A 26,822-nucleotide genomic window follows, 5' to 3' on the forward strand; every position below is an offset into this window, starting at 1 on the left:
CACTGCACTCCATCCTAGGCGATGGAGTGAGACCCTGTCTCAAATAAACGAATTAAATAAAAAAATAAATTTAAAAATAGATTTATCAAGTATAAGTGCCATTTTGTTACATAGATATATTGCATAGTGGTGAAGTGTGGGCTTTTAGTGTAACCATCACTGGAATAGTGTACATTGTACCCATGAAGTAATTTCTCATCCCTCACCCCCTCCCACTCTGTCACCCTCTGAGTCTCCAATGTCTATTATTCCACACTCTATGTCCATGTGACACATTATTTAGCTTCCACTTATCAATGAGAAGATGTAGTATTTGACTTTGTTTCAGTGTTATTAATGGCCTCCAGTTCCATCTGCCTTGCTTTTTTAAAACATAAAAGGTGGATAGCAATCATGTCATTTTGAAATGCTGTGCCATGGCACGCAGGAGAGCAGGCAGATGGCTCTTGACCATAAGATATTGGTGATGATGTTGGTACCAGCCCTGACAAGCACTTTAGAACCAGGTCAGCTTGCATTTGCGTCCTGCGTTTGCCCATACATGACTAGTGAGGGCAAATGCAAATTGACCTTGAGCAATAATCTTGAGCAAGTTATTTTTCTCTTTGAATGTCAGAACTCTCATCCACAAAAGGGAAGATAAAGATTCCAAGTTTCTGAATAAGGGAAAAAATACGTATATGTTTGGAAATATAAAAAATGTTATGTTGCTTGGAATTGTGGAGTTTAGTACAAGATAGCTCTGCACATGTATCTATTATCCTCTTGATCAATAAATACCCTTTAGTTTGGGGGTCCTCGTGGACTGCATAATATTTCATCCAAAGATTTCTTTATTAAAAAGGCAGAAATTGTGTGTCTTTTCATCATTACAAAATGTATAATATGTAAAAGAGCATTTTCAGAGTATATACAATATGTGTGGGATTTAAAGAATAATTGAAAAAACATCCATGATCCCCTAACATTGCTTGTGAATGAGAACATCACTAGCTGTTCTGAAGTCTCCTATGTGCCCCTCCCAGACCACCTCCCTCTCTCCTCCCATAGGTACACTATTCTGAATTTTGGGTTGCTTATTCTCTTGTTTTGCTTTTATAAATTTACTTTATACATATGTATTAGTCAATGATGTATTGCTTCAGTTTTGCCTATTTTCACTTTCATATAAATGGACTCATACTGTATTCTCGTGTCTCATTTCTTCCCTATCAATATTATATTTATGAGATTCTTCCACAGTGATACATATAGCCATAGGTCTTTATTTTCACTTCTGTGTAATTAATTTTCTATCATATGAACTTCCCATGTTTTATGTATCCATTCTCCTGTTGATGAACATTTGGGTTGCTTCCAGGTTTTTGCTATTGCAGACAGAGCTACTATGGCTTCTTAAATAATTCACCTAAGGTACATGTACAGGACTAGTGTAAGTATAAGCCTAAGTGTGGAACTTGCCAGAGTTTGCACTTTAACTTTTCTAGGAAATGGCAGTTTGGTTGCTCTACCTTATGTTCACACCAACAATAGGTGAGAGTTCCCAGGGTTTCCAGTGACTTTTAACACATTAGTTTTGCTTTGCTCATTTTTGAAAGCCATAGAAATAGAATCATACAGTGTATATCCATTTATATCTGGTATTTTAGTCTGTTTTTTCTTGCTGTAACTGAATACCAGAGGCTAGGTAATTTATAAAGAAAAGAAATTTATTTTTTACACTTCTGGAGGCTTGGAAGTTTAAGGTCTGGGGACTGCATCCAAGTTAGAAAAAAGGAAGTCAAATTATCCCTGTTTGCTGATGGTATGGTTTCTATCTAGAAAACCCTAAAATCGCTACCAAAAGATTCTTAGATTTGATAAATGAATTCAGTAAAGTTTCGGAATACAAAATATATATGCAGAAATCGGTAGTATTATTATACACTGTATTAGTCAATTTTCACACTGCTGATAAAGACATATCCAAGACTGGGAAATTTACAAAAGAAAGAAGTTTATTGGACTTACAGTTCTACATGGCTTGGGAGGCCTCACAATTATGGTGGAAGGCAAGGAGGAGCAAGTCACATCTTACATGGATGGCAGTGGGCAAAGAGAGAGCTTGTGTAGAGAAACTCTCATTTTTAAAACCATTGGATCTCATGTGACCCATTCACTATCACCAGAACAGCAAGGGAAAGACCAACCCCATGATTCAATCATCTCCCACTGGTTGCTCCCACAACACATGGTCACTTGAGGTCAGGAGTTCAAGACTAGCATGGCCAACGTGGTGAAACCCCATCTCTACTAAAAGTACAAAAATTAGCTGGACCTGGTGGCACACACCTGTAATCCCAGCTACTCAGGAGGCTGAGGCAGGAGAATCCCTTGAACCTGGGAGACGGAGGTTGCAGTGAGCCAAGATCATGCCACTGCACTTCAGCCTGGGTGACAGAGCAAGACTCCATCGAAATAAATAAATAAATAATCCTGGGAAAATTGATAGCTGCATGCAGAAGAGTGAAACTGGACCCATACATCTCACCATAAACAAAAATTAACTCAAGATGGATTAAAGACCTAAACATAAGACCTCGAACTATAAAAATCCTAGAAGAAAACTTAGGAAAAACTCTTCTGGACATTCACCAAAGAATTTGTTACCAAATTCCTCAAATTAAAATGCAACAAAACAAAAATAGGCAAATGGGACTTAATTAAACTAAAATGCAACAAAACAAAAATAGGCAAATGGGACATAATTAAACTAAAAAGCTTCTGCACAGCAAAAGAAATAATTAACAGAGTAAACAGACAACCTACAGAATGGGAAAAAATACTTGCAAACTATGGGTCTGACAAAGGGCTAATATCTGGAATTTACATGGAACTCAAACAACTCAACAAGAAAAAAACAACCCCCCTTAAAAAATGAGCAAAGAACATTAAAGGCCATTTTTCAAAAGAAGACATCCAAGTGGCCAAGAAACATGAAAAAAATGCTCAACATCACTAAACATCAGAGAAATGCAAATTAAAACCACAATGAGAGACCATCTTACACCAGTCAGAAAGATTATTATTAAAAAGTCAAAAAACAACAGATGTTGTCAAGGATGCAGAGAAAAGAAAACACTTATAACCTGTTGGTAGGAATGTAAATTAAAACCACTTTTTGGGGGAACAGTGTGGAGATTTCTTAAAGAACTAAAAATAGAACTACTATTTGATCCAGCAATCTCGCTATTTTCCCTTTGTGTATATATATCTACCCAAAGGAAAAGAAATCATCATATCAAAGAGATACTGGCACTCATGTGTTTATTACAGCACTATTCACAATGGCAAATATATGGCATCAGCTAAGTGTCCATCAGTGGAGAATTGGACAAGGAAAATGTGATATACACACACACACATTATATATAATATATATAGCATGGAATACTATTGAGCCATAAAAAGAATGAGATCATGTCTTTTGTAGTAACATGGGTAGAACCAGAGGCTATTATCCTTAGTGAAATAACTCAGAAATAGAAAAGGCAAATACTGCATGTTCTCGCTTATAAGTTGGAACTAAACAATGAATACACATGGGCATATAGAGGAGAGTAATAGACATTGGAAACTACAAGATATGGGATGGTGGGAGGAGGTGAGGGTTACAATGTTCACTATTTGGGTGATGGTTGCACTAAAAGCCTAGACTTTAACACTATGGAATACATGCACATAGGAAATCTGCACTTGTACCTCCTAAATATATAGAAAATAGACATTAAAAATTAAGTAAAATAATTTACATTTTCTTGATCATAAGAAGCTAAGCACATTTTCGTGTAGTTATTGGCTAGTTAGATGTCCTATTTGGTAAGTGCCTATTAAGTCTTTTGCTTATTATGCAGAGGTTGGGGGAGTGGTTACTGGTTTTGAAACATATTTTGTTGCTCTTTATTGATTTACAGGAGTTTAAAAAATATTCCAGATAGGTGTCCTTTTTTGGTTGTACGTGTTGCTGACAGCTTTTCCCATACCGTAGCTTGCCTTTTTCCACCGTGGCTGGTATCTCCTGATGAACAGATGTCCTTGAGTTTAAGGGTGTGTCCTCAGGGGCTGTGTAGCACTGGTACCCTGCTGCCATCTGGGGTTGGCTGTGATTGGAAATTAGATGCTCATCAGATTTAGGAAGGACAAGGAAGTGGTCAGAAAGAGACCACCTAGGCAAGGAAAAATTATTCACTTTTCAAAGTGAACATCCAAATGATAACCTTTCACAATTATCTTGTTGCTATATGGAAGAGGGTATGCTTTGAAAACAAACTTGAGTTTTATGAATAAATGACATGTAGCTTTTAAAAAGGTGGTGACAGTTCAATGAATAATGAGAATGGCTAGCTCTGTAGATCAGAGGAGTACTTATCAGTGGGTGGTAGAATGAGGGCCTTTCAAGTAAACTGGGAGGATCACCCCGAGCAAAGCTGATTGCCCAAGGCTATGGGAGGCACAGGGCTGCTTTGGCTCTGGTCCTGGTTCACTTTGGTCTTGGTCTGGGTCGTTAGGGTGAAGTTTTGCATTGAGGGCCAGAAGAGTGGGTTGCTGCTTAGTGACATGCTGGGTATTTTGACTGCTTTGTCCCTAGTTGGGAAGGTAAGATGAGTATACAAATGAGTGTGTGTGTGTGTGTGTGTATGCATGAGAGACGGCTCAATAATATGTGAATTCAATAAGTTTGTTTTCTGTATCTTGTTTTTTTAAGGCAGGATCTTTCTTGCTCTGCCACCCAGGCTGAAGGACAGTGGCACGATCATAGTGCACCACCATATCTGGCTAATTATTTTTAGAAGAGACCTTGCTACGTTGCCAGGCTTGTTTTGAACTTCTGGACTCAAGTGATCCTCCCACCTTAGCCTCCCAAAGTGTTGGGTTAACAGGCATGAGCCACTGCACCAAGCCTGACTTCAGTAATTTTCTGTATGGTTTACTTGTTGGTGGAGAGTAAGATATTACTTCAAGAACTTAAGAGAGAGATGGAGAAAGAAATACCATATGGATAAAGAAAACCTTCCAGAAATCTCTTTTCCCATCCCTGTCAATATAGTTGTTAATTTTCCTGAGTCCATTGTTACTTTATCAAAAGGAAAAAGATTATAATGACTATGTCTTGAAAAGAAAAGAATCAAAGAAATGGCCCAAGATAGTAATTGCTGGATCGAAAGGGCCCACAAGTACTGATTGGGATGAATACATAAAGATATTCTCTATATACATATATCACAGTGAAATTTCAGAACACTAAAATGAATAAGGAAATCTTGAAAAGCTTTAGACTTTATTTTTCTAAAGCACAAATTTTACTTAATCCCTCAGGAGTATTCTGTAGATGGCTTTAAAAATGATCTTTTCTATTAAAAGAAAAAGGTGGCCGGGTGAAGTGGCTCATGCCTGCAATCCCAGCGCTCTGGGAGGCTGAGGCAGGTGGATTGCTTGAGATCAGGACTTCAAGACCAGCCTGGCTAACGTGGCGAAACCCCGTCTCTACTAAAAACAAAAATTAGCTGGGTGTGGTGGCGGGCGCCAGTAATCCCAGCTACTCCAGAGGTTGAGGCAAGAGAATCATTTGAACCTGGGAGGCAGAGGTTGCAGTGAGCTGAGATCGCACCACTGCACTCCAACCTGGGCAATAGAGTGAGACTCTGTCTCAAAAAAAAAAAAAAAAAGAGAGAGAAGAAAGAATAAGGTGGCATATATGTCAATCTTCCCTTCCTTCACTGAGTCCTTATGGATAACAGGAAAAGTATTAGAAAAGGAATAGAAGAAAATTTCATCTTTGGATCAGAAATCCTGCAATATCTCTGGAAGATAGGAAACAGAAGGGATCCAGACCAAACACAGACTTAGAATAGCAGTGGTTCTGGGTTTCTGGGTGCTTCCAGGAATACACACAACAGCCATCACAGTGAGTGGGCAGCTACATTTGAAGCAAGTGGACAACTTTAACCCCTCCCTCTGGTTGCTTTGTGCTGAGTCATGGGCAGCAGCAGGCTTGAGCTGAAGGTACCCTGTGTGTGTGCCTAGAACTAGAAACTTCGGCCCCCAGTCAAGTTACTTATACATGTTGTATTAGTCGTTCTTGCATTGCTATAAAGAACTACACAAGACTGGGTAATTAAGAGGTTTAATTGGCTCACAGTACCACAGGCTGAACAGGAAGCATGGCTGGAGAGTCCTCAGGAAACTTACAAACATGGTGGAAGGTAAAGAGGAAGGAGGCACGTCTTATGTGGCTGGAGCCTGAGGAAGAGAGAGCAGGGGGAGGTGCTACACACTTGTAAACAACCAGATCTTGTGAGGACTCACTATCCCGAGAACAGCAAGGGAGAAATCTGCCCCCATGATCCAATCACCTCCCGCCAGGCCCCTCCTCCAACATTGGGGATTACAATTCGACATGCGATTTGGGTGGGGACACAAATCCAAATCATATTATATGTTCTTCCACACAGCACATCCCACTCTTCCCTCAACCTCTGGAGGCTGATACATCAAATATAAAAATGAGAGTCCAACAGGAATCACCAAACACTTAAGGAAACATCAGCTCCGCAAATTACAGACTCTGAGTCAGCATACAAAATGACCTTCACCTAGAAAGCAGCATTAATGCAGCCAACAAGATTGGACCTTAACAGAAATGAAGTGGTACCCTCAGAGGGATAAGAGGAATTCATGATCCTGAGCTGAGAACAGGCTGCTATTTGAAGATCCACATAGATATTACATTGGAAATGAAATATTTCATTGATATTTTAAAAAAAACATATCAATGAGAGAAGCAGCAGAATGTGCACAGCTGAAGAATAAATTAGCAGGCTGGACATTTGAATTAAGAAATAATTCAGAGCATAGTACCAAAAGACAGAGATATAAAGAATGAAACAAAGATTAAAAGACCTAGGACCTAGGAGTTTCAAGACCCATTTATTAGGGCCTCTCAAAGGAGATAAGAGAGAGAGTGGTAGAGAGAGAGTGGTGGAGGAAGTGGGGAAGGGAAGAAAAGAATCAAGAAATAGTCAAAGAAAGATATGCATTGTTGGATTAAAAGGATCTACACTGTGCGGATCATGATGAATAAACAAAGATGCTCCCTAGACATACCACAGTGACTTCAGACGTATCAGTATAACTCCAGTGCACTAAAGGTAAAGAGATTGTGAAGGGCTCTAGGAATAAACTAGATGGGATACTGTTTTGATTTAGAGGCATAATGACTCTGCTATCTTGAGGGGGTGGGGGGACAATCCGTCTTTGGGAAGGAAGTTAAGTGGAGATAGATTTAATATTGCAATATAATTTTACATTTTGAAAATAAAATGAATTCCTGTTGTTTCCTTTAGCAAACTCTGCTTGGTTGCTAGAATTACATAATTATCCTTGGGGAATGATTGAGATTCTCTAAAATACATGTAGGATATTAATATTAGTCAAAGTGGGATCTTTGAAATGTTGCATAATCTTTCTTTAGATGTTAGCCCTGAAAGGGCTTCGCGGTCATCTATATTTGCAGCCCTTTTCTCCCTGAGGCCAAGACCTTGTTTACTACCTTGCAGGACAGTGCTAGGACTAGTGGTTGAGATTTCCTTTTGAAGTCCAGGGCTCTCTGTGGGATGGTTGACAATTCTTTTGGCCCTGATGGCTCTGTTTAGGCTTGTTGATGGGGTAACAGGATTGTGCATTATTTTCCCTGAGCAAGAAGGCATGCCATTTACCCTGGATAATGTTTTTAAATTAGCAGAAAGAACAGATGATTAGTTTTATTTCGTATTAAGATTGAATTTGCAAGGGCCTGCTTATTGGTAACTTGATAACCTTGATTAACTGTACGGATCACTGGAGCGCTCAGAGTGGGTGTGGGTTTGTTATGGAACAATTAACTAGAGAACACAAGCTCGGGTTCCTTAGCAAAGGACTCCTTGTGGTGAGAAATAATGATCAGTCTTACTGATTACTATTTATGTCAGGGTTTTTCTCTTTATTTAGCTTAGAACACCATACTTTATTGAATGAAGGGATTCCGAGTTTCTATTCTTTTCCATTTTAACTTCCTCAACTTTTCTTGTGTGATTTTAGGGGGCAGAGCCCACCAGTTGCTGAATTTAACTTGCTCCTGAAAGCTCACACTTTGGAAACCTACGGGGTGGATCCTCACCCATGCAAGGTAACTGCCCCTCACAGCAGGTCACCATATAATGGTTGTTTTGCCCAAAACAGAGTTTACCTGTGCTCAGGCCTGGCAGAGCCTTGTTAAATCTTTCCCACAGCCTGGCCCACGGTCCCTCACTGGAAAGGACAACAGTGGGCTGCCGTTACATGTTTTGGCAACTGATTTCCTCCATTGAAGTCTTCCAGTTGTTCATTGATTGCCATGTAGTAGCCACATTTTCCTAAATTAACATCCATGGATTCACTCATCAAATGGATGGTTTGGCCCCTGAGGAGTTACAGGCTCCTGACACATTTACTTTCAAGGCCATTGCCAGCAAGAATGGTCTTTAAAAAATGGGAAAGTGGAAGGAAAAAAAAGAAAGATTTCAAGTTGCATTTTGGCATTAGGAACACTTGTTTTTATTTTTTCCTTTACTCATATTTGACAGTGTTTCTCTCAAGGATGAAACACAGACTACTTATATCAGAATCTCCTGGACCTCACCCCAGAGCTACTAAATCAGAATTCTGAGGGTACAACTGGGGAATCTGCCTTTTTAATCAAGCTCCCAAGGTGTGATACTTATAGATACATTTTCCAGAAATGTTTCACTGAAGCAATGTTCTTTTTTCCATATATTAGACTATGCATCAGCCAGACACTAGTCCTAATCCTAAACTAAGCATTTTATCAGTTAGGCTCTTAAATAGAAGTTTTGGAGTTTTAGTGGCACATTTCTTTACCCAGATTGGACTGCCTAATATTATTTGGTAAAGCATTAGTCCTATAGTTCTCAGCTTGGGCTGCTCATTAGAAACACCTGGAGCGCTTCATGAGCACCTGCTGACCAGAACACATCCCACACCAATTACGTCAGGATCTGCTGGGGAGGGGGGCGGGGGCGGTGCGACCAGGCTACCCAGGTGTTTCCAATGTGCAGCCAAGGCGGAGAGCCAGGGGTACGTGTCCACGCTAGCATTTACATCCTCTTGTTCTGCCTACACAAGTGTTAGAATATTTACCAGCGGCTCTTTCCTAGAATGGTATTAGTTTATTCATTTTAGTGAATTAACTTTTATGCAGAAATTTGAACTCTATTTTATCTAGTTCTTGGAGACTGACTTGATCTTTGTGTTGTTATTCCTTTGCCTTCACTTATCTACAAGATGCTTAGTTTTCCTGGTCTAGGCTGGAAGCACAGTAAGCTTTTCTGGAGATATTTTTATGCTGAAATTTCCAGAAATCCTGTGAGAGATTGAATCAAAATTAGATGCTCAGGGCTTTGGTTTCATCACGTTAGAGTGCTAATGGCAAGCAAGAACAGTTTGCTCACATTACAGAGCAGACCTAGAACACAGGCAGCCCCAGAAGACACTGGGAAGTAGACATAGTGATTTGGGACTAATTCATATTTTTCCAGGAGGTTCCTAGAGGGCAGAAGGTCCACTCCTCAAAGGGAAAAGCTACATATTCCTGAACTTCACCCAGACTTCGAAAGGCCTGCTCTTAGAAGTTCCATCTCAGAAACTTAGTTTATTACTACAGTCGTTGGAATTAGTCTAAAATTAACCTAGGGTGAGGATGAATAAGTATATTGGTTATCATTTATTTTATTTTCCTCAATCTAAACAGATTTTTCTTTTTTTTTCAGGATTCAACAGGCACAACAACATTTTTAGGATTCACAGCTGCAGGCTTTGTGGTGTTTCAGGGAAATAAGAGAATCCATTTGATAAAATGGTAAGTGCCTCTTTGGAAAACTGGCTTTCCGTTTTTCTTAATCTTGATTCCTCCGTCCCCTCCTTGGCTTCTTGGGCAAGTGTCAGGTAGAATGCCTGGTATCCATTTCCTTGCCTTGGAGCTTCATCATAAAGGGATGTAACATCTAGGTTGCCTTTGGTGGGGACTTGGATTTGCCAAGCTGAGGAGTCAACTTAGGAGGCGTGGGCTCAAGGGCTCTGCCTTCAAAGAGAAGGTATCCAGTGTTTCCTCACCAGTAGCTTCTACTGCTGTGGCCAAGGGGGGCACATGGATGGGTCAGGGCAGGGTAAAGGTGTGAGTTCCCACGAACAACTCAGGATCCACTCTCCCCAACTCACTTCTTTCCACTCTCCTCCTCTGTTGAATCCTGGGTGCAAACTCACCCTTTGTTATCCAGTGTATCCATGAAGATGCTTTTGACAAAAGGTAGCAGGAATGTCTACTCATGATGGCTTACAAATAAGAGGACTAATCAGCTCACAGAGCAAACGTGCAACAGTTCCGTGGTCTGTTAACTTAACTGCCTATTAACTTAAATGCCGGGAAGGATTTAGGTCTCTGTTTTTTTTTTTCTCTGCCATTCTCAGGCAGGCGCATTGGTCCTGAGGCCCCTGCTCCTGAGATGGGCATATGTGGGACTGGCCTGCACATCTCCCCATGGCAACGCCCGGAGCCTAGAGGAGAGCAGCCCCTTCCATGTGTCCCCTTTTCAAACAAGGATAATTTTTTAGAAGCCCTGTAGGAGACTTCCCGTATATCTTAATTGGACAGAATTGGGTCACATGTTTCTATTTAAACCAGTCCTTGCTGAGAAGAATGGGAACTCCAATATATAAGAACACAATTCTTTTGTAAACAGGGAAAACAGGAGTGAACATTTTGCAGTGCGGTGGATTTGCTTCTTGGAAATGGATGCAGAAGGAGGAGAAAGTCAGATACTGTGAATCCGCGTCATTTCATTAACTGAATCTGAAATCACCACGTTCTTCCCACCTTGCTAAGTGGGCTGGGCAATTGATGTTGTTCTGATCATTAATGTTCACAAACACTAGAGCTTCTTGGAAGAACGATGCAGCCTGACTGTAAATAATAGAATAAATAATTCTGAGCTGTGTGCGGATCCTCTCTTGGGAAGAGAATTGCTGTATAATTCACTCGAGGCTTTTCACTGCCCATTAGACCGTCACCAATGATAAGATAATACCTTGTTTCAGTGCTGTCTGCCTGGCATTTTTGAGTCAGATTCCTATGGGAAACCCAGGTACCTTGGTTAGCCGCCACTTTTTTTCTTCTTACCCAGAGATTTTCTTTTCTTAGGCCAGATGTCTGCAAATTGAAGTTTGAAGGGAAGACATTTTACGTGATTGGCACCCAGAAGGAGGTCAGATACTGCTTTTTTTTAACTGCCTGTTATTGTGTGTGCATGAGACAGATTCAGGAATAAAATATGCCTTTAGTATTGTAGTCGCCAAAGACCATGACTTTGAAGTGTATGATGATTATGAAAGCTATATGCTAAAAATATTTTAGAGGCAAACAAATGAGTACTGGGTTTGTACATTGAACAATAAAGTCAGTGAGCAAGGCTGATTGTACACCCCCATGTACAAAACAGACTGGGATAGACTTTGGAAATAAAAGATGGAACCTCTCCCTACCTCTTTTTGCCAAGATACAGACATGTGAAACAAATAAAGAATACTTACAAAGCTAAATATTCAACAACCAGTGCTCATTAGAGTGTTTTAAACAGAGCCTATTAGTCTAGAGAGTCTTAAAACAAGGGAGTTGCTAGATATAGATTGTGGATTCACCAGGGAATGCATTTGTGCGGAGACCATCAACAAAATATTAAGCCTCAGAGGTAGCTCTAGAAATTTGTGGGTTTTCTTGTCATGAGTTTTCAGCCCAAGCACTAGTTCCTTAAGGATGGCAAATATGTTTTTAGGCTAATTCCAGTGTGACAGAGAGGCAGATGATGCCTGGAGTGTTGAGAAGCATTGTGAGGCTGATTTTGATCAGAAACAGGTCCTAGATACATTAGTGATGTCTGCAAAGGGTGAGGGAGGGCTGAATACCATGTTAATAACACTGCAAATAACATAGCAATATGTTAAGTTACTTCAAGTCTGTGTGATAGGAGACAGGACACAAAGAGGTAAACATCTGAAAAAAAAAAACCCACGGAAAATGTAAATGGTATTTTACATGCATTTTCTTGTTTTGTTATTTTTTAATTAGAAAAAAGCCATGTTGGCATTCCATACTTCAACACCAGCTGCCTGCAAACATCTTTGGAAGTGTGGAGTGGAAAACCAGGCCTTTTATAAGTAAGTGGCTTTTATTCATTTAATTGTAGCTTTTAAAAGCACCCATGGAATTCTTTATGTTTTGCAAATGGCTGCATATTTGTTTCTTTTAATACGGTTTTAAAAGTTATATTTAAGTAAATTAAAATTTTGTGCATTGTTCAGGGTGACTCCCGGTGATTGTTGGCTTGTTGGCCTGACCAAGTCCTGAGCTCTATGTTGGATGTTTCCTGTGGAATGGCTGTGGGCTACTGTGTGTGTGTGTGTGTGTGTGTGTGTGTGTGTGTATTTCAAATAGCTATTTCCACAAAATATGTCACAGGATCAATTTTTGATTGCCCTCCTCCCCCCGCCCCCACAAAGCAGACCTTGAGATAGAGTTTGGTGCAAGTATCTTATTTGGGATGTAATCAATGGACATACCAGTAGGGGAGTGGCGGGGGGTGGTGAGATGGGGAAGCAATATAAGATGCATTATTGAGCAGGTCACTACTGTGGACAACTGGGCTCTGGGACATGGTATAATATGCCTCACAGTTCTCCTGCTGATGGGCAAAGAGGTGGGGCTGTTTATCTACCAATTCGCCATTTATTTTGGTTGAAGCCTGCTTTGGGGGCCAGAATTAATACCCTCTGATATTTCTGGCCTACTCTGAGTATGGGTTGGATGTGCTTTCACAACCAGAAAAAGAGACCTCTAGCAGACAGTCACCTGTGTTCATAGTAAGAAGGCTTCAGTGTATTGAAAATAGAGCCAAAGGTTTATGGGTGGAATGCTGTCAGAGCCTAGGATCATAGAAAGTAGATGCTGGACAGGACTTCAGAAACCATCTGTAAAGCCCTTAGGTTTCAAAAGAAGTTCAAACTGAGATCTGTGCATGGAGTTACACCTCCTCTGAGAGACGCTTGCTGACTGGAAAGGCAGTGGTAGTGGATGCAACTAAGAGCCTAGTCCAGCCCTGCTCAGGCCATCAGCACTGTACACCCCTGGACCTCATCCAGGTGGCTTTTGATCAGTCCCACTGCCCCTTACAGTGAGATTCTGTCTTACTGATTAGACTCATCTCCCTGAAAATGCTGTCTCTGAACCTCCTGGGCTTTGGCTGATAAGAACCATCAGGAGAATGATGGCTTGGATAATGATTTGGAAACCAGTTTCGGCCACAGAATACTTTTCCTTAATCTGAAGTATAGGCAAAGTCCAGCATGTAAAGGAGATAAAAAGAGAAGTTGTGGTGGTAGATGGGGTCTTGGTTGGGATTGGAGATTGAAGACTCTTTGCCCATTGTTCATTGCTCTTCAGGAGCTTGGGTCACCAGTTGTCCAGGTTGCCTATGCCTTTCCTAGGTTTAGCACTGACATCCCCATGTCCCAGGAAACCCATCAGCCCTGGGAAAACCCAGGAGCATAATTTGAACACCACTGGGTGAGATGATGCACAAAATGCTGTACTAGGAATGATTGGAGAAGGTGATGTATACCAGTAGACCTTCCCGTGACCACCACCACTTCAAGGTCTTTGTGTGCCTCCTGCATGTTTGGGGACTGATAAGGAAGGATACCAGTTGGCCTTTGGAAAATCTACATGTCTAGAAGCCTTCACCCATATGAGAGTTCAGAGATGGAAACACAGAGGGTTTGACGCTCTCAGTCTTTAGTTGGAGCCTCAGTGATTTTTTATTTTGTTTTTAAAAAAATATTTTTAAAATGGAAATCTAATTTACAAGCCATAAAATTTACCCTTTTAAAGTATACAGTTTTGTGGTTTTTAGTGTAATTCACAAAGTGATATAGCCATTATCACTATCTAATTCCAGAATATTTTTATCCTTCCCAAAATAAACCTTATGCCAGTTACCAGTCATTTCCCATTTCCTCCTCCCCCCAACCTCTGGCAACCACTAATCTACTTTCTGTTTTTATGGATTTACCTATTATAAACATTGTGTATAAGTGGAATCATAAACGATGTGGCCTTTTGTGCCTGTTGTCACAAAATGTCTCCAAAGTTCACCCATATTATAACATGTCTCAGTACTTTATTCCTTTTTATGATTGAATGATACTGCATTGTTTCAATAGACCACATTTGGTTTATCCATTCCTCACTTGATGCTCACTTGGGTTGTTACCACTTTTTAGCTACTATGAGTAATGCTGCTATGAGCATTAAATACAAGTTTTTGTGTGGACAGTTCTCTTGGGCATATACCTAGGATGGAACTGCTGGGTCATAGGGTAACTCTATATTTAGCTTTTTGAGGACCTGACACATGGTTTTCAGTGCCTAAGCTTTTGGAACTCTTCTTTCTTGAATGAAACCATCTGTTTCCTGTCAAAGGATAACTTAGAGATGTTCAGTTAGTTATTTTCAGTGAATATTTTCTTGCATATGAGGGAATTAATAAATGGAGTGAAAAAACAAGGCAAAAACAAGATCCACCATAACATGATTTTATTACAGAATTTTATATATCTGTATTATGTATCTGTACTAGATCTGATTTCTATTTTTTTAACCTGTATTCATGATTTGTATTTAGGTTAAAGTCATGTGACATAAAATTAATTATTTTAAAGTGTACAATTCAGTGGCAGAGTATGTTTAAAATGTTGTCCAACCATCATTTCTATTTCCAAACATTTTCATCAATCCCAGAAGGAAACTATATACTCACTGAGGAGTTACTCTCCCTTGTTCCTTTCTCCAAGACTTCTATTGGATTGTAGATTTTTCCATACCAACATGTCAGATCTTTAATCAGTTTGAACTCTCTGAGGGCAGGAACTAGGTTCTGCTTTTCTTTTTATTTCCTGAAGATCTCAGGCATTGAAAACATGTTTACTAGCTCAGATTGATAAGGCATGGTTCCTGTCCTCAGAAGATTGTTATTTCATGTAAGAGACCAAGGGGGAAATGAAAAAAAAGAAAAAAGCTAGACAGGAATCCAGAGGAGAGGGTAAGTCTTGCTGCCAGGGGAGCTAGGAGGTAGAAGACCCTTTTAGGTGGAGGAAGGACATCCAAGCTCCTGTAGGGTACCACGGCAGGAATGTGGAGGATACATTTTGTGGGACGTGAGTGGCTACAAGGTTGGAGCAGAGGGTAGATGAGGTAGAAATAGAGGTGATAAGGGACCAGGAGGTCTTGAGGCCAGACACAGATGGCTTGACCAGTGTGAAAGAGGCAACAGAGGTGCAGTAGGTGTGGTTGATCATTCTTTACGTGCAGACAGACCTATGGGAGGGAGTGATACAGGAGAACACCTAGCAGACAGGCCTCCCTTTACAGCCACACAGCAAGTTTTGCTTGGAAGGACTTTGGCACAGCCTTGAAGATACTTTAGTGAAATCACTGGGTCCGTATCAAAGAATAACTTGGAGACATTCATTTGCTATTTCACGCATGTTATTTTATCATATATGAGGAAGTCAGCTGAGAGACAGAGTTAAATAAAGGCAAAAACAAAATTGAGAGGAGAAAGGGAGAGAAAAAACCTGCAATCTGGAGAATGTGTTTTACACATTTTGGGTAAGCAGATTAGCTGGCAGCTAGTAAGGAAGGTATTCTGATAATTTTATCATGAACTAGGTAGGTCAACTTGGCATGTCAGAGAAGTCCCTTCCAGTCACTTGTGGATGCTTCAGAAGACTTGGAGGGTTTAGCTGTGAGCACAAGTGACAAACTGTATACGGTTGACCAGTCTTTGCATTGGCACTTTGGCTATAGTTAACCAAGCTACCCTCATCTTATTCGACTTCTAAACCTGAATATTTATAGCGATCTGAGATTTGCCTGAACATTTTGTTCCTCCATTATCCCATAACCATCCTTGTTCCTGAGGAAGGAGGGGAAGTATCACTTGTTCTGGCCCAGCTGTGGGACCTTGGCCAGGTCACTTTAGTGCTGTCTGGCCTTAGCCTCCTCACCTGTAGAATGAATGGGCCTGGGACTGACTTGGGTGCATTTGCTTGTACCACTGGGGCATAGTGTAATGAATGTGAGCTTTGGAAGTCAATGGGCTTTGTTCTAAATCTTGACTCTGTCATTTATAGCAGTGTGGCCTGGAACAAAGCTCTTAATCTCTTGGAGCCTCATCTTTATTTTTCATCTGTGAAATGAGATTGAATTACCTGCCTTGCTGTGTTCAGTTCTGCCAGGCATATGAACCATTGATAAGCAGAAGCTGCTGCTCTATTACTGCCCCCTCTGCTAATGCTGAGAGTATTTTGGGCAGCAGTTGGATGAAGAGCCCACTCCTTTTCATTTGGAAGACTCTGATTCTGGTAACCTCAGGGGTGTGCCTGCTTCCTTCACTGTGCCCACCCTTCCCTGGGCAGAGGTCCTGGCCCTGCTTCTAGCTCTGTCCTGCTGGCCCTGCATTTTAATGGTTTCAGCTGGCAGAGCAAGGCCCTGATCTTGTTTCCTAGGTGGTTTGTTCCTCCCATTTTTACTTCACCTGCATGGGAGCGGGGAGGCCCCGGGGCCTCTGCTTGTGAATTCCCCAGTGTGCTTTTAGGACGCAAATGCATTTGCGCTGCTGGTTGTCAGCTGGCCCAGGGCCACAGATCTGTTTTGAAAGCCCTGGCTCTGAGATCTGCCTGGGAATGGAGCCCAGACGCAGAAACTCTGATTTTTACCGCCTACTCCAGACCCCAGGGGATCTCCAACACAGACGTATTCACCATTTAAGAGCTTCCTTTATACCATGTGTGGTCTGTCATGGTGCTGCCAGCCCTAGAGCTCACTGTTTCTGGGTGCTGGTTCACTGAAAGCACACTGGACGCATTGAAGGATTCAGTGGCTCACTGATGTTTTCCTTCACAGCATCTTTATCTCACACTTTTTGCTGTGTACTGGATACATGGTTGAGGCTGTATGACACTCTGTTCCCAATTTGTTTTGGAATTGTGTGCAAGGGATAAAAGCAGTTCCTAATACATTTCTTATTCAGAGTTTGGTGTACATTTTGTCAAAGGAACAGTGTTATGCTTGGTAGGTAAGAACCCAGACTAGCTCCCTAAACAAGTGCCTCTCACACTTGAATGCATATATGAATGAGCTGGGGAGCTGGTTAAAATGTGCATTCTAATTCAAAAGGTCTGGGGTGGGCATGAGGGTCCATATTTTTAATAAATTCCAGGGGATACTGTGCTGTGGGTCCATAGGCCACACTCCAAGTAATAAGGTTCTAAACCAGCAGTTCTCAATCCTGACTACATTAACATCACCTGGAGGAGATTTTAAAAACTATTAATACCAGTGTTATGGGTCCCTGCATCCTACCCCAGACCCAATTAAAGCAGAATCTGGGTCTTCATTAAAACTGTGCACAAGCGTTCATAGCAGCATCAGTTGTAATAGCCAACAAGTGGAAACAATCCAATGTCCATCAAATGATGAATGGATAAACAAAACGCGGTATATCCATACAATGGTATATCATTCAGCCATAAAAAGGAATGGAGAACTGATACTACAACTTGGATGAGCCTTGGAAACTGTATGCTAAGTGAAAGAAACCATTTACAAAGCACCACATATTGCATGAGTCCATTGAAATGAAATATCTAAAATGGCAAATATATAAAGTAGATGAGTGGTTGCTTAGGGCTGGGAGTAGGTGAGATGAGGAGGGGAATCAGGGAGTGACTGCCAATACCCATTGCAGTGACAGGTTTCTTTTGGAGGTGATGAAAATGTTTTCGTATTAGATAGTGGTGATTGATTTTCGTGATTTCTTTTTTTAACTTCATGAATTATACTAAAACCCACCAAAGTGTATAATCTAAAAGGGTGAAATTTAAGGTATGTAAATTATATCTCGACAAAGCTGTTATTTTGAGAAATCTGAATCTGGGATGAGGAACCTAGGTGTTGGCAGTGCTAAAAGTTTCCCAGTTGTTGCTAACATGCTGTCGAGGGGTTAAGACATTGCTTTAGTTCAGTGATTCTCCCATCAGGTCCCTGGACCAGCATCATCACTCCCAGGATTTTTTGGAAATGCAGATTCTTGGGCTCTTCCTCAGATCTACTGAATCAGAGACATGTGTTTTAAAAAGCCTTCCAGGTGATTTGTTGCTCACTAAAATTTGAGAGCTAGTATGACTAGAGCATGATTTTTTAAATACTGAAATCAGACAGACTTAGATTTATAGCCTGGTTCCTGCAGCTTCTATCGTGGAACCATGGTAAAGTGATTAAACCTCTCTGTGCTTATTTTCCTTATGTGAAAATGTGGATCCCTTCCTCCTAGTAGAGAGCTGTGAGTATAAAAGGAATAGTATATTAAAGCTGCTTTGGATGGGGCATTGCCCATATTAAAGGCTCAGTAAATGCTGTTATGGTTACTGCAGGAGCTCTAAATTATGACTTCAATGGGAAATTGTGTTGTTAATTCTAGAGGTGGCCTCTTGGAGCACCACCCAATGTCCCCCAGTACCTATCCTGACCTTCATCCAAGCCCCTGGAATAGCAGGTTTCAGAGGAGAAATTGCAGGTTGGGGAGAGGGGAGGTGTGCTCCTGCAGAGACGATCTGGATTTCTTCGTGAGGTCAGATGTTTGAGCATAGTCATACTTCTTGTGTTGGGACTTTGATGGGGAGTTGGAAGTTGAAGTGGGAGACGGCAGGTGGAAAGGAAGGCAGAAGGCTGTAGGAGAGCGAATTGCTGTTCCAATGAGGCTGTGAATTCATTGCTTTCTGTGGGAAGAATACTCTTCCCTGGGCTTGCCGTTGATGGGAGAGTCTGGTAAACAGAGTACTCAGAACATTTTGGCTAGAGTTAGAGCTCTTTTATTTGCTTCCAGAGTGTTTAACATGGTTTTCTGGAACCTCCATGATTTAGAGGATTGGCTTTGGTAGCTTCATAGTGAGAAGGCGATGAAGAGGTTTGAGACTAATATTAGGGAGGGAGGAAGGTGGGAAGGAAGGGAGGAAGGGAAACTATTATATAATGAGCAGGTATGATGCTAGGTGCTTTCAAATCATTTACTCTTGTGTAACCCTCCTGAGAGTACTATGAAATATTATGACACCCTCCCCCTTTAATAATATGTAGAGAAACTGAGCCTCAGCAAAGCCACACGGCATGACCAAGGTCACAGAACCAGACATGAATAGGAATCTGGACCACTGTTCTTTCAGGTGAAATGTCACCTCTTGGGTCATCCTAGGAGAATTTGGGGGCACAGAGTTTCTCAAATGTAAGTGGACTTCTTGGAATCCCCTTAGGGTGCTTGATTAAAGTCAAGCCCCTCTTCAGACCCACCGAATCAGAATCTCTCATGATCAAGCCTGAGAACCTGTGTTTTTTATACCTACTCCAGGAGTCTGATGCCTGGCCAGGTTTGGGAACTGGTACTCCGGATTCATGTACTTTAACCTGGCCACATTCTCTCTCCTTTGTCCATTCCCCTCCCCTCTACAGCCTTGTTTCCCAATTCCCAGTGCATGGGTGTCATTTGAGCTCTCAGAATAAACTCCCTGTTAACGTTCCATTAAAAATCTCAGCTGAAACATTCTGGGAGTTCACCTGGACATTTGGGAGGGCAAGGGGATTCGTGGGAATGCTCTCAGGCAACTGTCTCTGAGCAAATCAGATCACCTGCAGATACTCCTCCAGGGGAACCCGCTGCCAGAAAGAAGCACAGTCTTTTCTCTCTGCTCATCCTGAGCAGACAGCTACTGGCCATCTTTGTGAAATGTATCTTTTGACCTGTATCTTTTGACCTGCTTCTTTTGAGTCACTTTGAGGGTTTTTGGGAAGCAGTACTGAGACTGAGACTTCCCTCTAAGAGGCCAGTCTGGGTTCAAGCCGATGATAGTGGCTTCCTCCTGGGGCCTGGAAGGGCCAGAGCTAAGGCCAAACTAGTGAGAAAAGAGCCACCTGAGTGGCCAGGAGGTTGACTCACGCCTGCGTCGGCTTCACCAGCTTCACGTGTCACTTCTGTAGAATGGGCAAAGTGTTGAGTTTGAATTTTAAAAACCCAATTAAGAAACTCAATCTTTTTTTTTTTTTTTTAAGCCAACCACTTTGTCCCAAGGATCTTTAGGAACCTGGAATTAAAAAAAAAAAACACACAGACAATAAAAAATAGAAGCTTCTTTAAAGCTTTCTCTTCTCCCAATCTCTGAGGACTTGGGAGCAACCCTGCCAAGAAGATGAGGAGAGGGCAGAGGTGATCGTCCTTTTCTCAGGCTTCAGTAGATAAAGTGTCAGGCCACAGCTCTGTAGGGCTAGTGGGGAGTTTTAGGGGGTGCAGATGGGCCCAGAGCAGGTGTGTCCTCATAGGAGGTGGGGGGCACAGCTGGGACCATCTCAATGCAGCTTGCTGGGGGTTTCTAGCCTCGTGAGTGGGTGTGGTCTTGAAGGAAGCTCCAGCCAGCACACTGCAGGGCCCCCCCAAGGCCATGGCTGTCATGTGCCTCTGTGTGTCCTCAGGGGTCCTGTACCGTTTTCTCTGGGCCCTGCCCTGACAGGATCCCCCTGCCAAGGCCTGTGCCCTCCCTTGCCCATCTTACTCTCCCTGCTTAATGTTTGTGGCCAGTGCCCTTCTGTGTCATCTTGGGCTGTTTACACAGGTGGTGGGAAGGGGCTTCTTTGCAAAAGATTATTCCTTTGGCTTTCCATTGTTCTCTCGATAAAGACCAAGATCCTTAACAAGGACCACTTAAGGTCTAATCCTGGGAAATTGGATTCTGGCTCTCTGTCCAAGTTTGCCTTATTCTCCTTCGTACATCTGTACATTCACTTATCTTTATTAGGAAAAGAAAAAAATATGTGTATGTGTAGTAATAATAACATGGGAAAATGCAATTGAGTCTTTTAAAAATGTATTTTATTTATTTTTTAAAAATTTCAATACCTTTTGGGGTACAAATGGTTTTCAGTTACATGGATGAATTATATTGTGGTGAATTTTGAGATTTTGGAGCACCTGTCAATTAGTGTATATTGCAACTAATGTGTAGTTTTTATCCCTGACCCCACTACCCTCCCCTTCTGAGTCTATAAAGTCCATTATATCACTCTGTATGCCTTTGCATATGCATAGCTTAGCTCCCACTTAGAAGTGAGAACATAGAATTTTTGGTTTTCCATTCCTGAGTTGCTTAACTTAGAATAATTGAGTCTTTTTAGTTCTCTAGATGTTTAGGCTGATGGCTTTGTGCCTGCTGGCCCTCTCCTGGGTATATCCACCACCACTTCCACCATGCCCTGGTTAACACCTTCCAGCCCCTGGATCTCAGCTCAGATGTCCCTTCCTCAGGGCATCTTCTCTGGCCCCCAGGCTAGATCAGCCATGTGTCTTTCTTGTACTTACCTTGGTGTGCAAAGCAGTGTTGGCACTCAGTTAATAATTGCTGAGTGAATAAAGGAAGCTTCAAGAGGCTCAAGGGTGGGGATCACTGTTCTGAAACTTCCCTGGCTCCGTGCATGTCTTTGCTCAGGATGCTACAGATCATACTGATTTTGTCTGTGTGTGTTTAAGATTTTGTGACTATCAATATTTTGAATGATGCTGAACTCTCTGAGACCTGTTCTTTCTAACTTGTTGGATTTAATTGTACAAGGCTTAACATAACTGCTGTAGAGCCATCCTCAGCTGTCACAGTAATTTAGTGCCCTGTGTGCAGCCTCCCGGCAGCCCAGGCTCTAGGCTGCTTTTCAGAGTGTTGTTGTTTTGTTCTTATTTACGAGTAGGGCTCAGAGGTGCTGAATCAGTTCTTGGCTGGACAGCTTCTGCCTCGTGTATCTTAGTCATCTACCACTGTGGGTTCTTTTAAAGGGCACTGGGTCATGGTGACACGGAAGCCAGTGACCATTCCTGTGGTGATGCGGGACCCTTGTTCCCTCACTTGGGCAATGCACAGTGAGTTCTTCGTGGCGTAGTCAGTGACCTCTGTTGCCAGGAAGCTGTTTTCTGCCTCACTATGGATACAGGAATAGGCAGCAAAGTGCCTTAACCACCACGAACTTCCTGATGCCATGTCAAAAAATTCCCTCTTCTTCATATCTTCAGATAGAAATTAGGGGGGAATTCCTTCTGATCATCACTGCCCAGTCCTTTTTACAGGTTGTGACCCACTAATGAATTATGAAACCCAGTATGTGGGTCATGAATTTAAAAAGAATGAAAGGAAATAGCATAGAAAATATTAGAATGCAATACACGTAGTGAAAGTAACTATTCTTTTGTGAAGCTTTTCTTATAGTTTGTGTGCACAATGCAGGCTGAGTCACAAGGTAAATTACATTTCTTTCTTGCAGTAAAAATACCCCATCACCACACCTCTATAGCATGTTGTAAGTGGACTTTCCAATGTCCTAACCACCTGTGCTTTGCTTTTTCTTAAAGGTATGCAAAATCCAGTCAGATCAAGACTGTATCAAGCAGCAAGATATTTTTTAAAGGAAGTAGATTTCGATATAGGTGGGTACCAATGGTTCCATTTCAGTGAGGGAGTGGGGGTGGGCAGCCACTTAAATTTCAAAATTCTGCTTGCAAATAAGTGGCCTTTGGCTTGTGCCTCTGTTTGAGTCTTCCATTTCTACTCCATTGCTCTCTTATGCTCACAGGGCACCCTCAAACTCTACCGTAATTTTCCCCCTCATGATTTCTATAGCTGGGTCAGACACCTGCGAAGTTAACAAAAGGACACTTGTGCATATCCCTCCCATTCTTCTCTGAGTATGTGTGCACACACATGTGTTTCTGTCTTTCGCAGTGGGAAAGTTGCCAAAGAGGTGGTGGAGGCCAGTTCCAAGATCCAGAGGGAGCCTCCTGAGGTGCACAGGTGAGTGGATGATCACTGCGGGTTCAGGTGGCTTTAAAAGCTGGCTTTTCCAAATCCCCTATAACATCCCTTTGTGTAGTGACATACAGCATTAAAGAAGGACATGCTCACTTCCTTAGACATCTCACTCAGACAGATTTGGCTGGGCCATGGCATGAGCACAGCTGGGCTCCACTTTGAGTTATGTGCTCTCAGGAGAGTCATTGATTAGGTCTGGAGCATCACCTTAACAAGCAGGATGCTGTGCCATCGCCTGGCCAAACTCTGTCATCTCATCCTCTTACAAGTTCTCTGTTCCTGCCTGTATTCATCATATTTGGCCATTCCCGTTGGCCTGACTCCAGGCTGACCTTTCATGGGGCCATTACTCTCTAGGGCCACGCAGAAGAATGAAGGACTTAGTCATTGTTGGCTCAAGAGTACACACCTCCATTAAGGTGACGATATGCAGTCATTCTTAAGAATTAAATATTCTCTTTACATGTTGGACTTCACACTACCACAATTTACACAAATCATTGCCCATCCCAAACCTCAAATATGCTGCATATCTAAAGCTCAACATTCTCAACGTGTTTGCCTCCCACTTTTTAAGGAAAGATCACCATGAGCTAAATTATTTAGGAAGTCCCCCATACACTGGTTTGCACCTGCCCTTTCTTCCCCATCTTTGAAACCCAGAGGTATTTCCTTTATGCTTGGATTTTCCAGTTTCCTGCATTTCCAGGGTGACTAAATGAGCTGGGTGCCTCTCCACCCTGTCCCTTGGGGTTGTTGGGCAGGAGGAGGCTGTGGTCCCACAGAAGTGTGGCTAAGCCAGCCTGGAGAAGCATCCAGATGGCACTTCTCTTCCACACTGGGGAACAGAAGTGCAGTTGGCACGATATCCCATGTAGATGTGTACAGAAGAAAATTTGTTCCTGCTTTGGGGTGACTTGGTGAGGAGATGTAATGTGAAAGTCTGCAAAACCAGGCTATCACACTGTAAGAAGCAGAAGACTACAGGATGAGAGAAGCTGGAGAACCTTGGCTCCAGGCATGTCAGTGCAGATCCTGAAAGTACAGCCTGCCCACCAATGAGAAAAGTCCTTATGGTTCCCTCCTCTTCCCCAAATTGTACTTATTCAATGCAGCAGAAATGAAGAGGAAATGATAAAACATATCATTCATCCCTTTCAGAATCTTTGAACTGGAAATGACCTCAGGGATTGCCTAGTCTGATGCTTCTGTTTTGTAGACAAAGAAACTTGAGTCTCAGACAAGTTAAGTCATTTATCCAAGGTCCTGACTTTTTTTGATGGCAGACCTAAGCCTAGAACTCCAGTGTCCTGCTTCTGTGTTCTCAGCTCTTTTCTCTGTAGCACCCTGAGAGCACCTGGCATTTTCTTAGAAGCTGGTAGTGGAGGTGGAACTACCCCAAGTGGCTCAGCATGCATTTTATTCTTCCAGGTTGAAGCTCAAATATTTGATCTTAAATACTTGATGCTGAGGGAGTTCTCCTGGTAGCACAAACACAAAGCAGGACACTTTTTTTACAATATACTTTCAGCGATACATATTCCAAAAAATAAGGCTTTTTGAGTCTCAAAGTTACCATCTTCGGGTGGTTAATGAGGTCAATAAAGAATTTTTAAAAATGCTTCTCTTGTAAATTTTGGTTTGAATAATTTGTGGAAACCAAGGCTTTCTAGCTCAGGGTTTATCAAATTGTAACTTGCACAGGGATCACCTCGGGATTCTGTTAAAATCACATTCTGATTCAAGAAGCCTGGAGTGATGCTTGAGAGTCTGTGTTTCTAACGTTTTCTCAGATGATGGCCACGCGGCTGGTCCATGGGCCACACTTTGAGTAGCCAGACTCTTGGTAACAGGTGGTGGAAGGGTGAAGGGAGCAGGCTTGCTGAAGTGAAGCACTTTTCTTGGAGTAGACTGAACCCCAGAGTGCGAGGAAAGTGGATACATGCTGAGGCATCCACCAAATCATGGTTTCCCTTTTCTGGAATCTTCTAAAATCTCCCAAGATATTACTGCAAACAAGGACCTAGGGGCCCTTGAGACCTGCTTTGAATGCTCTTTCTCTTCCACCTCCCCCGGGTATATGAAAGACTGTTGAGTTCACATCCTTAGGATGCCTCCATGGTTCTTTGCAGCATCTCTCAAATCTCTGACAACACCAGAAAGAATTTGATTAATGTAATGCTACAAAGCAACCTCTTGGAGGAAAGGACCGTGTCTATCTTGGTCATCTCCATGTCCCCAAGCACCTAACACAGTGCTTGGCACATAGTAGAGGTCAATATATAGCTGTTGAATGAATGCATGAGTTAGGAGTATGGGATGACAGCAGCACCTGTCATTTTCTTTGATATGAGATCTGTCCAAGGTGCTGCCCTGGGGACCCCAATCTCACCAGAGACAGCATTGTGGTCAGAGCCATAGTGATGTGTGAAACCTTCATTCAGGCAACTCCTCCTTCCATCCCAGTAGCTGGTTGTGTGGTAGGAAATTGTTTGGTTTTCAAAGTATTTCAGCTTCTTTGAAGCTGCTATCAAAAGTGAGAATGTAGTAATAAGCTCTCCTCTTGTGGTGGGCGTTCAGAGGTGATAGTCTACAATGGTGGTGATAAGGCTTTAATTAGTGAATTTTCTTCACATTCTGAGATTCTACTCTTCAAATAATGCCAAGTTCACAGACTCCTACATCTGCTGAGGTGTGTGTGTTTACATGGAGAAACAGAAGCAGACTGAAAACACTTTCTTGGAATTTTTCTTCTTCTTCCAAAAGAGGAGCAGAAGCTAACTCTGATGTTTTCTTGCTGATCATCACTGATGACAAGATACCCAAGCCAAACCCTCCTGAACTGGCCACTGGGTGACAATCTTCTGCCTGTTCCAGAGGCCCAGTGAGGCAGAGGGCTGTAGCTTGGTGAGCGAGGGCTGGTTGTGTGAGCCACCTGAGCATAGCAGCCACCGCAGCAGACACTCTGAGGCAGCATTTGTACCTAACACAGCACTTGTGTAGGGGTCACGAGTGGGTTCTAATCTTAGCTGTGTTGTTTGCCCACTGTATGGCCTTGGGTAAATCACTTCTCAGATCATCAGCTTACTCATCTATAAAGTGAGATTTACAACATCACTTTGCCCGACTTCTAGGCTTTGTTATGAGTATTAAAATAAAGTGCTTAAAAATTCTAAAGTGCCATACAAATGTGAGGTGTTGATAATATTACTACCATCTCTCATCCAAAAATGAAAGACTGGAATATGACAGATACATTCACATTAAAATCCCTCCAGGTGGAGTTTTTAGAGGCTGGCACTACTTCTTTTAATTTCAAGGAGGGATATAGGAACTCCAGGAGTCACTATTTTATGCTACCATTTTTGAGTCCTGAGTCTGCCTATATAAGCATCTTTTAGTTGAGTTACATAATGTCAATTTCCTCACCTGTAAATATGGTATTTTTCTTGCCCATCTTACATACACAATGAGAAAAACAAATGGGATAAATATATTCAAACCACATTTGCCCCAGTATTAGAATATAATTGTAGTTCCCAAAGGAAACCTTTCTATTTCAATAGAGTTCTTAATGACAACTTCATTTGGAGACCATTCTATGCTGGGAGTACATGCATGAGTAGGCTACAAAGTGGACCACATATCCGTCTGATAGATGGATTCTGAGACTGGAGAAACATGGCACGTATCCTAGCCTGGCCTGGGGGGACCTCAGGCATAAACACAGTTACCTCAGGAGTTCA

General features: G+C 42.0%; 1 protein-coding gene across 3 annotated transcripts in view; it reads left to right on the top strand.

Annotated features, from left to right (window-relative positions):
• FRMD3 (FERM domain containing 3) overlaps positions 1-26,822 on the top strand; it is a 300,351-nt gene that overhangs the window by 222,954 nt on the left and 50,575 nt on the right. For all 3 annotated transcript variants that reach the window (XR_008656633.2, XM_055272137.2, XM_055272136.2), the window contains exons 7-12: positions 8,116-8,203; positions 9,843-9,931; positions 11,270-11,333; positions 12,194-12,282; positions 22,620-22,694; positions 22,990-23,058. Coding sequence is in view for 2 of the 3 variants with exons in the window: in XM_055272137.2 (XP_055128112.1) it covers positions 8,116-8,203; positions 9,843-9,931; positions 11,270-11,333; positions 12,194-12,282; positions 22,620-22,694; positions 22,990-23,058 (474 nt within the window). In the remaining variant the exon portion in view is untranslated. The remainder of the gene's footprint in view (positions 1-8,115; positions 8,204-9,842; positions 9,932-11,269; positions 11,334-12,193; positions 12,283-22,619; positions 22,695-22,989; positions 23,059-26,822) is intronic.

The sequence above is a fragment of the Symphalangus syndactylus genome, chromosome 3 (assembly GCF_028878055.3).
Source record: "Symphalangus syndactylus isolate Jambi chromosome 3, NHGRI_mSymSyn1-v2.1_pri, whole genome shotgun sequence".
In the NCBI taxonomy this organism is placed as follows: Eukaryota; Metazoa; Chordata; class Mammalia; order Primates; family Hylobatidae; genus Symphalangus; species Symphalangus syndactylus.